We start from the raw sequence: 12,024 nt of genomic DNA on the forward strand, positions 1-12,024 counted from the left end.
TCACTGATAAAATTTTCCAATTTCTTTCTGTTTTTACAGGTTTTTAAGATAAATGTCTAAAAATTAAAAAAAAAAACCCAACAAAATATGAAGTTTCACCTTGCCAAGCATACTTCTTCCCATTCAAATCAATAGCAAAATCTTCAGGGTAGAAGTCAATGATGCTTGATTCCTGGAATTGAGAAAACAAAAATCACCCTTCAAGCCAGCTTTGACACGGGCTCAGAATGTCACGTGGTGCCAAACACAAAGGTCTCTGCTAACAGGACCAGCTTTCATTAAAAGCCAGTTAAACCCAAAGTGAGGATGGGCATTACTCAGAGATTTAAAATAAGAAGCTAAGGAGGAGAGAAAAATTAGGATAGGGAGGAGAGCTAATTAGAGTAAGTTATCTGCTCCCCAGCTAAGTTGTGGATGACCTCTGTAAGAAACAAAACCACTGGAAGTGCAAGAGGGGTGGGGAATGTCATCAGAATTCCATGAAATCACTTCCAAGGATTTTGAAGAACCACTGCAATCTCACAAAACCTTTCCCTCCCGGTCTGCAGCATGTCCCTGCCTGAGGTGAGGAGCAGCAGGTCCCACTGATGGCACTGCAAGGTGGGCTGAGGGATTCTCACCGGGTCTGTCATCAGCTTCCTCCAGGTTGGCGGCAGGAAGTTCCCACTGGCGGCCGGGAACACCCCCATCAGCTGTTCCAGAGGCTTGAACTGTGGAGAGAGAGCAGCCAAGCAGGTGTGGGACACTTGGGACGAGAGGGCAGACCAGCAGGGGCTGAAGGGATACATGAGGAGCCCTACCGGTTTGGAGCCCTTCTCGAAGTCCGAAGGCATGTCCGCGATGCCCTCGAAGTCCGAGGCGAAGGGAGCGTAGTGGAAAGGGTAATACCAGTTCCAGGATGCACAGCCCTGGGGCAGGGAGGGGAGAGACACAGAGTCAGATGGATCAGCAGATTAAAACCCTGCAGCCCAGTCAGCAGACATGCCAGCGTGGCAGAGAGCAGTTCACACTCCTGTTTCCCAAGGCAAAATGCCGCTGTAAGCCGGGGAGGCGCGGGGCAGACGCCCCCAGCACGCCCTGCTGGCTGGGCAAACCTGCAGAGCATTTGCTGCAGGTATCCTGAGAAGCATTCTGCCTTTCACTGGTGCTTCCCCCCTCCAGCACCAGCACCACTGCACACCTGGAGCAGCGCTCTGCTCCTTGCCTCCAGCAGAACACAAAGCGTGTCCTCGGAGAGGAGGGAGCCAAGGAACTCAAAACACACGGGAACACCGTGCACCTCGCCAAGGAAACGTGGCTCCTGAGGGCCCAAGTCAAGCTTTCACCTCCTCAGCTATTTTTCTTAGCAGCACCACTTGAAACAAAAGCCCACTACTGTTTTGACTTCCAGTTCTGAACAATTAAATGTCAACGAGGCTCCTCCAGCGATATTTTTGCTACCAAATTACAGCACCTATGATTATTCACTGCAGTCCTTCAGACAGACTCAGAATGTTTCAAAAGCCAGGTGGATTGCCTTCATTTTTTTTTTCCCCCCTCTCCAAACAGATGTTCCCTCTAGTGGGACATGCCCTGCATTATTTGCTTTCTGTAGGAATAGAAAGGCACAAGTTGTGTGGACAGCCAGCTGTAGTTACTGGAGTCCATCTTCATGATGGGGAAAAGAAAAATGGCCCAACAAAGATCCTCAAGCAAATCCATTCTGAAGTCCCCCCAGCCCATTTCCATACGGGCAGGGAGTGATTTTCCAGCTGCTCCACTCCCACACAACAGACTGGGATGTTTTTGTGCTCTGGTACCACTGGAGGGGACACTCTTACCTACAGCTCACCTGAAGGCTCATTTCCACCCCGCCAGGCAGACGGGCACATAGAGCTGTGGGAAAATACCCTGGCATGGTTAAAAGCCCACGGAATTCCTGGGAATTCCCACCTCTCCAGGCATCCAGGTGACATCTTGTTCCTTGCACACAAGGACGTGGGGAACTCAGCCTTCCTCCAGACCAGCTGCACCACGACTTGCAAACCTTCAACTCGATGATTTTCATCCCCCGTAACACGTGAGCCAGAGCACAAACTCAAGGAATGGTTGGAGCAGGAGGGAAAGGCACACATTCCCATTTTGTTCCAAGGGGGGAGTGGAAAAACCTACTGCAAACTGCACTTTGTAGGCACGTGGGGTATCTGCCCTGCCTGTGCTCCCAGCTGGACAGGTGGCAGCCACTGAGGAAAAACGGGAAGTTTTGGGAACACGGCCCCGTGTGGGAGCTCCAAATTCCTGCTGAGACAGACAAACTCCATGGCTGGAGCACATTGTGCTCCCAGGTCACACAGCCAGGCTGACTGACTTTGCCTTCAGGGCACGGAGCTCCTTATTAGCCATCAGTGCAACCAACCCCAGCATGGCTCACTAATCTCTTGCCCATCTGACATCTCAATTATCAACAGATTTAAATCGGATACAGATTACTTCAATCACAACACACTTCATGGAGCAGCACCACAATCTAGGAGGAGACTGACAGCTCTGTCCCTCGCCAATTCTTGCTGGCATTTCACAGGCTTTGTCCTTGGCTCTCTCATTTAGTCACCTGCAATGTCACTGTTTGTGGGCAAGGGAAAACAGCAGTGCACCAACAAGTGCTGCTACTGCACCTGAGAGCCAGAACCACTGAGGCTGGGGAAGACCCCTGAGAGCAGGGCCCAGCCCTGTGAGCAAACACCACCCTGAGAAGCAGATCAGAGCACTGAGTGCCACGTCTGGCTGTTCCTTCAGCAGCTCAGGGACGGTGAAACTGCATCCACACCCCCAGTGTCAAACAGAACGGGCACACGTTTGTTTTGCACCTCCAAAAAAACCCCACGGCTTTTCCAAAAGGAGCTGAAACAGGGCTGAAACACATTCAGGCAGGAAACTTGGGGTACCTGGTAATAATATCTGAGAACCCAGCAAAGGCCTTCCACGTAGGACTGCACAACCTTGCGACGGAATTTCTCGTCCGACGCGTCCACGTCGAATTTGTTTTTATAGTAGCGCTGCTTCCAGCCAGTTTCCCACAACCTGCAACACAACACATGGATTTTCACATGGATGGGCACCTTGACAGTCTGAATTACAGTGAGAGACACAGCCACCAGCTGCCATTTGTACACGTTTCAGTGAAAGCAGGAAATGTGCTGCTCGGCAGCCACAGTGAAATGTGACTGCTGGCAGAACTGACAGAGCTTTCCTGCTACCCCAAATACAAAGGCAAGCAAACACTGAGAGACCAGGATTTTCCAGGGCCAGAGGGGGACACTGGGAGCACAGGAGCCACCTCAGCCACAGTCCTTCCTTCCTTCACACAGCTCCCCCTCATGTCTGTCCACAGATGGGGCAGGGAAAACAAACCCTGGCTCCTCTTTCACACACGGGCAGCTGCACCCTTCAGCTCGGCTGGATCACCTCAGCAAAGACCCAAACTGCTCAAACCACACCATGCCTTAATCATGATTTGTTCTCTTACACAGAATTTTACCCCAAACCACTCCAAGAAGTCTCCTTAAGCTGACACTGGTCAGAGCCTGCCAGAGCCCTAAATCCTGTGTATGGAGCTCCAGGAGAGAGCCACGATCCACTTGTGATTCCCTGCAGGATGTGACAAGGGTTGTGACCCTTGCCTCCAGACAGTTGCTCAGGACACTTCCTAAACCCTTCCAAGATGATTCACGCTGATGAGCAGGCAGAGAAGCCAAGAGATGCTTTCAAGTTTTCCAGAAAAGCAGGTGAGCAAGGACAGAGCTCCTGGCACTGAAGGCTTGAGGGATGGAGTCAAGAACATCTGCAGGCTCTGAGCTGCCTGGCAGACAGACACTTGCATAAATTCAAACCACTCTTCTGTGAGATAAAACCCATCTGAAGCCGACTGCAACGATTTGTTCTGGTTTCAGAGTCATTCTAAATACAGCATATATTTTCACAAACAGCGTGGTTGTATCTAGGACATCAGTGCAGTTCTTTATATTTACAGTGGCAAGCACAGGGTTAATTTCCACTCAGGAAAGAACATGAAAAAATATTCTGAGCTACAAAAGCTTCAAAACCTGTGGTTGAATGTAGCACATCCTTTTCCTTGGCAATACCAACCCTGTCAGAACCACTGCTGCTCGTGAATCACCACGGTTCATTCATACTGCTCAAGCTCCTTTTAGCAGCTCTGCTAACACTCAGGTGGAAATCAGATGGAATCATTTATCCATAAAATTTATGATTTTATATAAAAACTCTGCTTGCCCAATTAAAAAAAAAATAAGCCAGTTCATTGAGGTATAGACACACAGGATAGAAAATAAGAACGAGAGCAAGAATTGTGATGTTGGAGGAGCTGATGGGCCACATGTCACAAATACATTGTGATGACTGTGACCAGAACTCCACAGGGAAAGAACCGTGAGTGTTTTCCCACGTCCAGCCGTGGTGTGACTGCACAGAAAACAAACCCCTGTGGCTGCACCTCTCAGAACAGCTGCTGTGAGGGCCTTCACCTCGACTCCAACAGCCAGAGCTCCACTGAAACCCTCGGGCAGCGCAGGCTCCCTTGCTGGCCAATTCCCAGAGAATTCCTGCCTCAGCCATGCCAGGCTCAGCCTTCCTGAGCCAGTGCAAGAAGGCAGAGGTGGTGGAGGAGCCCAGGAGCACGCAGGGCTCCGGGCTGCCAGGCTGCAGGAGCAGAGCATTCCGCTCACATAAGCGGGGCATGTCTCGCCAAGCCGGTCTCGGCGGGAGCGCAGGCTCGCAGGCTGCAAACCTGCACGCATACTAATCTGGACACTTAGCTCGAGCAGCCAGAGCTCACCCAGCTCACTGGAATTTACTGGATATCCTCACCCTCCACATTAATTACCGCTGGATAGAAAGATCACAGGAAAGCATCCGAAGGCAGCGCTGCACCGAGCTAAATGGCATTAATTAGGCTGCATCTATCTGGGCAATTTGCTAACAAAGTGCCACAAAAAATGGCTTCACCTGATATTATCCTCTGGCTCAGGTTCACTGTCACTGTCCTCAGCTTTCCTCTTAATTCCTCCTCCCAGGGACGGGCTGCCATCAGGAGTCAGGCTGGTGTTTGGAGACGCCGCCGTTGTCTAGGGTCAGAATTATTACAGATAAACAGGGGAAGGGGGGGAAGAGGAGGAGGATTTATTAGGCTTTTAAAATTGAAGTTAAAATGAACAGCTCTGTGATAATCACAGGCCTTCTCTTCAGCTCCAAAAAAACTCCAGGCAAAAGCTGCACAAGCCGTGACCCACCCGAGGCAAGGGGAGAGAGGGAAAACCTCGTCCCTGTCAAAAGGTGGGCACTGATGCACAGAGGCAGAGGTGGCACTGGCTTTGAGAAAGAAAAGGATGCAATCAACAACACAGCATGGATTGATTAAAAAACGCCATTCTGGATATATTCCAGCTCTGGAACATCACTGCAGCCGCTGTTACGACTTCCTTTTGTGGCACTGGTGAAAGAAAGGTGCTTCCAGCTCAGAACTGCCAGGAATACTCTGAGTTCTTTCACAGCTGGTCTCTTGAACTCCTCTCAAATTTATCTGTTTTAATATTAGAGCCTAAAAGAAATGTCTCCTGTTCCATAAAGAAACTGATTTTTGTAACTCAGGGAAAAAAAAAAAAAAAAAAAGTTTTGACATTAAAAGTGAAGAGCAACAGAAATGATACCTTGAAAAAGCACATTGTATTTAAACTTCAGAGACAGAACACACATCTCTATGATGAAAAGAACTTTTAATTTGTTCACTGTGTTTGGATGAAGATTTATACCCAGAAAGAAAATATTTGTCATAATTGTTATTTAAAGCTAACAGGACTTCTAACAGAGCACTGATTTCCAGTTTTCCCTCACTAACACCTTGCCCAAATCCTCATCCAAGTTTCTCCCTCCCCCAGGGAAAAGAATCATTCCAAGCAGAAACCAAGAAGACGATCTAAGCAGGCTTAGAAAAAACAGTCATTAAAAGCCATCTCCTTGAATAATAATGTTTGAGGCATCAGCTTTTCAGGAAAACTCGAGGAGGCAGAGAAAAAGGTGCCTGGAGTAGCAGGGGCTGGGATTGTTTCCTTCCTCTGAACATCTACTCACAGAGTTCTGCCTGTCGTGCATCCTCATCTCAAAGGCAGCTTGTCGAGGGTTACAGATTGCCTGAGGGCTAGATCGATTTCCCAGGGCTTGAGGGGAAAACTGGCCACCAGGAATAAAGGAAGGCTGATCCCTCTGCAAGATAAACACAGGAGGCTGCTGAAAGAGCTGTGTGATCTCCCCAGCACAGGATGGTGCTCTCTCTCTCACGGTTTCCAGGTTAACATTACAGGGAAATGAATGTACAGAGACACATTTTCCAAATACTTAATAGAAAAAAAAAAAATCAACCCCATTTAAATTTTTTTAACTTTGAAACACACAGGCCAGCAAACACCACGATTACACCTGCAGTTCCCAAACCAAAAAAAATCCCAAAACTAAACCAGACATTTAAATTCCTGCTAGTTTCTTCGTTGAGTAAGGAATTCACTTACCTTCAATCTCTTCCTTTTTTCCTTTTGCCGTCTTTTAAAGTTATCCTAAATGAAGAACAAAGGGAAATAAAGTCAGTCAAGGACACAGATTCCTTGGCAAATGGTTTCATTATAATCCTCAACTGACTGTGCCACAAGGTTTTTAGGGAATGTTCTGAGACAGGGGTCAATCCTTGTGTCTGTACACCCAACAGAAATGGGATGGAATTTTCTGCCCTACCCTGAAAATCTACGGGGGAAAACCCCAAAACTCAAAGCCCCAGAAGTTTGGTAGTGATTTAAATGATCTGCTAAATTTAGCTGCAGCCTTACTTGGGGGTGACAGCGGTGTCAAAGCACACAGACCCCTCACCTGCACTGCACAGCTGCCCAAAACAAATGTCAGAGAGACAGTACAGTCTTAGAAATAGGAAAACTATTTTTATTGTAAGGAAGGAAGGGTATTTCTTATTCTGTTACTCCTGGGCCAACTGTAGACTTGAACATCAAAGTGGCATTTCCAGGAAAATAAACTCAGCTGGAAGCACAAGGTTCTTTTTTTTTGAGCCTGGAAGAATTCCCCAGAGATTGAAACAAAGAAAATGAAAATTTGGGGTTTTTTTTTTCCTTTTTCTTATTCTCTTAAAGGAGTGTCTCTGGCTAAAAGTGATTAAAACCAAACTCCAAGAATGTCAGGACAACAACAAAAAAATTACATCGTCATCTTTCCTCTTTTTGAAAATACTGTCTTCGACTTCCCCGACAGCCAGCATGATCATCTGGACCCGCTGCAGGTTCACAAAGCCACTCTCAGTCAGGTAGCCCTGCAGGTCAGAGGAGAACAGAGCTGAAGGCAAGCCAGTTCTGTGGCAAAGCCCCAGCATTTTGAAAGGAAAAGGGAAAACTCTCACCCCGGTTTTGTGCACCACGTTCTTATAGATGTTAACCAAGCGATCAATCGCTCCCTCCCTAAACACAGACCACAGGGTGAGGCTCCTGGGAGTGAAAAGCACAGGAGCTGTTCTTGCAGGAAGAGAAAATGGATTCTCATCTACCTGATCTCCAGAGATGGCAGATGGGGGAGGAAGTCATTCCCCACAAAGAAGCACATGAAGACCCAGTCATCGACACTCCTTTCAAAATCAAAAGTGAAAGGCAGGCTGGCCATGGTGAGCTCTCTCTCCAGGTACTGCAATACACACACACACAACAAGCAAAGGGAGCTCAGAGAGCAGGGGTGTGGATGGTATTTGCAGCCAGCAGCTGCTGCAGCTCACCTCTCGCAGGACACACAGGCGGATGAAGATGAACTCCTGCTCCGAGACCGGCAGCGTGTCGGCAAACTGATCGTGCTGAAAGCAGAGGGGGCTCCCATCAGGTCCAAGGGCATCCCAGAGCCTCCCCAGCCCCACCTGCAGGGCTTGCTTCAGGAGGAGCTGAGAGAGACCCGAGCACAGGCTCCCCAGCCCCTGTGCCAAGCCTGTATTTGCTGCTCTGCACACCTCTGCAGTTACCGGGTGTTTGTGCTCACCCAGCGGGACAAACCCCAAACAACAAAACACCACAAGTGTGGATATCAGGCTTGGCACAACACTTGTGTATTCTTACTTCCAAGGGGAAAGCTAGGCATTCCCAGCAACAATTTGCACCGTGCCTCAGCTAAAACCAACAGCAAAACCGATCTGAGAACCTCCTTATACGCTGCAGATAAAAAAAAGTCCTAGAAATAGCGAAATTCTTACCTTTCCTTGTTTCTCTCTGGGCAGACCTTGGCAATCCTTAACCTCATGCCCCATCTGGTTACAGAGAGCACATGGCTTGGGTTTGTTTGGTTTGAACTCTTCCCGAATGATGGTAAAGTTTGGTTCGTGTGTAGCTAAGCCAAGCATGATCAGATCAGCTACCAAGCAAGGGAGAAGAACAAAATGTGAGTAAGGATAAACATCAGCAAGTTTTGGGTTGTTTTTCTTTAAAAAATAAATGTTTAGAAGCAGAGTGGATTCTGCCTCAAGCAAGATGCTTATGTGATTGCCCAGGAAGCACAAGCTAGAGAGAACTCACCATCAGCCCCACACAGACAGTGGTGAGTGTTTGGGTCGTGGTTTGGCTGAGCTGCATAAAAGAAAATTACATTTTGTTAAAGTTATGCAAAATAAGTTATTGCTGAGCATATTTTGACCTAAAACAAAATCTCCACATGAACTGGAATTTTACCTCTTTGTCTCCTGATGTAATCCATGATTTTATGCTCCCCTTCACCAGGAGCACTGGCATCTGACAAAATGACCTGAAAAACATTCAAATCATGGCAACAATTAATGCTGCCACAGGAAAAATCCCAGTAACTTTTATATGGAACACAGCATCTGACTTATGAATACTTGCAATTCTAGTTTGTGGCTCGAGCTAAATATGGTGATTTCAGATGAAATTATTTACAAACAAGGAAGATTATTTACAATTATTTATTACAAAGGAAGAGACCTTCACTCTCCTCTACCAGTTGCAGGCCGAAGCTGTCACGGATTCAAATTCCACCGGAGCGATCACGTCGCGTTGGACGTGTCCTGATAAATTATCAGGGCAATGGAACAGGCACTGGAGAACTCCCAGATTCAGCTCATTGATGCACTGAAACATGATCTCATCACCCCCTCCTCACCCCGAGGAGAATTAGTGTTCATTAAACCCCTGTCTGACAGGGGGGAATCGAGCAGAGCCAACTGCCCTCTAATTAGAGCACTTGAACAGCCAGCTCGTGGCACAGGGCTGGCAGCTGCATTTCTGCCTGCACTGCCCCTGGTGTGCAGCAAGCACAGGGCTGGGCAAGGCCTGGGCACAGTCTGCAAGCCCAGAAAGGCAGGAAAGCTGACACCTGTTATTGTCACTGCCTGCCCTTAGAGCAGCAGGGGAAACGCAGCTGGTTGAGAGAGCAACTAGAAAAAGAATCAAATTGTGCAAAAGATACAGATGTATCTTCACACTGCCCCCAAAAGCAGAAAAATTACTCCTGAAGCCCTGTGCCCTGTTAGGTGGAATTGTGGCTTCCAGCAGCAAACCTGCTGCTAGCCCTGCAAGGAAATGACAGCAAATGGTGCTGGGAGATGGAGCCATCGGCACGGAACCCATCTCAGGACGTGCCTCAGCAGGACGTGGCCTCTGCTAACAGCCAGGCCAAGAGCCAAATCTGCTCAATTTCTACTCCTCAACTGCATCCCAGCCCAAACACCTCCTTCATCTCCCTCGAGTGGGAAACTCACCGTCAGGTTCTTCCAGCCCGGGTCGCTGTTCAAGCGGTCAGCGATGTAATAGCGGAGGCATTTAGCAAGATTGTCCATAAACTCCGTTCCCTGCAGAGGGTTGGAAGGAGAGGAATCAAACCAACGTTCAGCCCCTGCAATTGCTGGGTTCAGGGCCAGGCCACTCACCGGGGTGATACAGTTGCTGTCAAACCTCTCCTTCACCTCCTCCGGAGGCAGAAAGCCACCTGGAGCGACAGAGAGCAGAGTTACACCCAGATGGACCACTGCCAACATTTCTGCACAGAAAAACCCCTACAGCTCCCCTGGGAATAATTAACAGCCTGAAACAAACTTATTTCTTACATTTCCCACAAAACCAAACCAACTCTTGCCACTGTAGCATCTCCATCCTACAGGTGTTACCACGTTTACAAACACTGTTACTTCAGCAAGGTGATTTCAAAGCCCAGCCAGCAGCAACACACTCCCCTCTCACTCCAGCTGGGTCACCACCACCCTCAAAGTTGCTCTGACTTTTGTTTCCTCGCTGAATTTAGAGTTTCCACTGTCAAGTAACTCCCCTTGCTGGCAGTTTATTATCCCTGTGCAGGAGTATTTCCATCTGATCCCTGCTTTTAAGCCTCAATCCTCCTTTCATCAAGCCCTACAAACGTGCACTTCCTTCCAGAAGGGTTTTGGTTGTTTCTCACTGCATCTATCCCTGCTCTTCTGTTCAATTTATTTTCAAAAGGAATTAAGAGCACTCAGCACAAACTCATTTCAGGCAGCAGACTGGAGAAGAAAAGATGACATTTTGTTTTGTCTCAGTTCTTAACTTTGGAAAACACAGACCCAAGCTTTCCCCAGGTTTGTTCTGCCCTTCTCCCAGCAATGCACACACAGCCCTTCTCCCTAAGCCTCACAGAGGTGAGCAAACAAGGGGATTCTCGTGGAAAAACCTCCCCTGAGGCCGCTGCCCTACCTTTGGCCAGAATTTCCTGTCGGATTTTTTGCTTCTCCTCGGCAGCTTCCATGCCCTCCTTGGAGGCTCGGAATCTCCTGGAGCGCTGCTGATTCATTTTGGCACGTGGAGCCTAAAAGAAGTCCAGGAGGGCCGGGGTCACCTTTTGCATCCAGACAATCTCTCCTGTCCTGAGAACTGCTTTGGGTCACAAGCCACTGCCAAGAGCTGATCTCTCATCAGACCTGCTGCTGGGCAGGTGGGATGGAGCAGCCTGTGCCAGGGGAAGGTGTCCCTGCCCGGCTGGAAGCAGGCCATCTTTAAGGTCCCTTCCAGCACAAAGCACTGGGTGATTCTGCGTCCTGAGGGGAGGTGAGGGCTCTCCAGCAGGACACCCCACGTGTCCCTACTCACCACTCCATCTATGGCCATGTAAAGGAGCCTCCTGGGCCTCACAATGTTGAAGATCCTGTCGATATACTCAAAAATCGCCACCATCATCTCATCCTCGTTTTTGGGCGCCGGCCTGAAAGGCAGAGCATTCCATTTAGGAATCCCCACTTAAGGGCTGAAACGCTGCCAGCAAAGAGAAGTGTCACCTGCAGAGAGCCTTACTTGTCCTCTGGGTGTGTGCAGGGGTGAATGATGCCGTTCATGTCCAGGTAGAGGTTGTCGAACTCCACCTCGTTGGGGTTGGGCTTGCTGGTGTCAATGGGCACCTTGACACCGTTGCACTCCTTGGCCTGGGGAAGCACAGGGGACACAGCACTAATTACTGGCAGCTATTAATGACAGACTCAGCAAAGCCTGCTGTGGTTGGAGCGGCAGCAGAGCAAAAAGAGAGCAGTAAGCACCCACGTTACCTGCAACTGCACTTTTCACTGTTAAACAGCACTTCCTTCCAGAGCTGTTTTTAACCAGAAAACGTGATGGTGGCTTATGGCAGAGTTATTTATTTCTGCTGACAAGAGAAGTTCCCATATCTCATACTATTTCTTCATCCTAAACCACCTAGAGCCACCTCTGTGCCTGGACTGCTCCAGCAGTGGATTCTTCATCATCCTCCACAACCACGGTCACTTCTGTTTCCTCACCATAACTGCAGGTCTGTTTTGTTTGGGCCTTTGTTGCTGTTGGGTTTGTGGTTTGGTTCTGTGGTTAGTTTGGCCAAAAGGCAATTAGCAACACTGGTTCTCCCTTCCACCAGCCACAGGCAGAACTCACACGGATTAAACCCCAAGAGCCCGGAAGAGTCAGCAGCTGAGCAAGGGAAAACCTGATG

The 12,024-nt window shown here is 48.7% G+C and overlaps 1 protein-coding gene across 1 annotated transcript in view; it reads right to left on the reverse strand.

Annotated features, from left to right (window-relative positions):
• Positions 1 to 12,024, reverse strand: part of XRN2 (5'-3' exoribonuclease 2) — a 32,840-nt gene that overhangs the window by 16,648 nt on the left and 4,168 nt on the right. The window contains exons 2-20 of the mRNA XM_086879344.1: positions 11,358 to 11,485; positions 11,157 to 11,268; positions 10,764 to 10,875; positions 9,968 to 10,026; positions 9,800 to 9,889; positions 8,754 to 8,826; positions 8,601 to 8,651; positions 8,282 to 8,439; positions 7,817 to 7,891; positions 7,595 to 7,728; positions 7,451 to 7,508; positions 7,256 to 7,363; positions 6,561 to 6,605; positions 6,127 to 6,258; positions 5,005 to 5,123; positions 2,925 to 3,060; positions 801 to 908; positions 621 to 710; positions 100 to 172 (exon numbers count right to left, since the gene is read on the reverse strand). Coding sequence (XP_086735470.1) covers positions 100 to 172; positions 621 to 710; positions 801 to 908; positions 2,925 to 3,060; positions 5,005 to 5,123; positions 6,127 to 6,258; positions 6,561 to 6,605; positions 7,256 to 7,363; positions 7,451 to 7,508; positions 7,595 to 7,728; positions 7,817 to 7,891; positions 8,282 to 8,439; positions 8,601 to 8,651; positions 8,754 to 8,826; positions 9,800 to 9,889; positions 9,968 to 10,026; positions 10,764 to 10,875; positions 11,157 to 11,268; positions 11,358 to 11,485 — 1,861 coding nt within the window. The remainder of the gene's footprint in view (positions 1 to 99; positions 173 to 620; positions 711 to 800; positions 909 to 2,924; positions 3,061 to 5,004; positions 5,124 to 6,126; positions 6,259 to 6,560; positions 6,606 to 7,255; positions 7,364 to 7,450; positions 7,509 to 7,594; positions 7,729 to 7,816; positions 7,892 to 8,281; positions 8,440 to 8,600; positions 8,652 to 8,753; positions 8,827 to 9,799; positions 9,890 to 9,967; positions 10,027 to 10,763; positions 10,876 to 11,156; positions 11,269 to 11,357; positions 11,486 to 12,024) is intronic.

Source organism: Cyanistes caeruleus, chromosome 2 (genome assembly GCF_971803275.1).
Source record: "Cyanistes caeruleus chromosome 2, bCyaCae1.hap1.1, whole genome shotgun sequence".
NCBI classification, from domain to species: Eukaryota; Metazoa; Chordata; class Aves; order Passeriformes; family Paridae; genus Cyanistes; species Cyanistes caeruleus.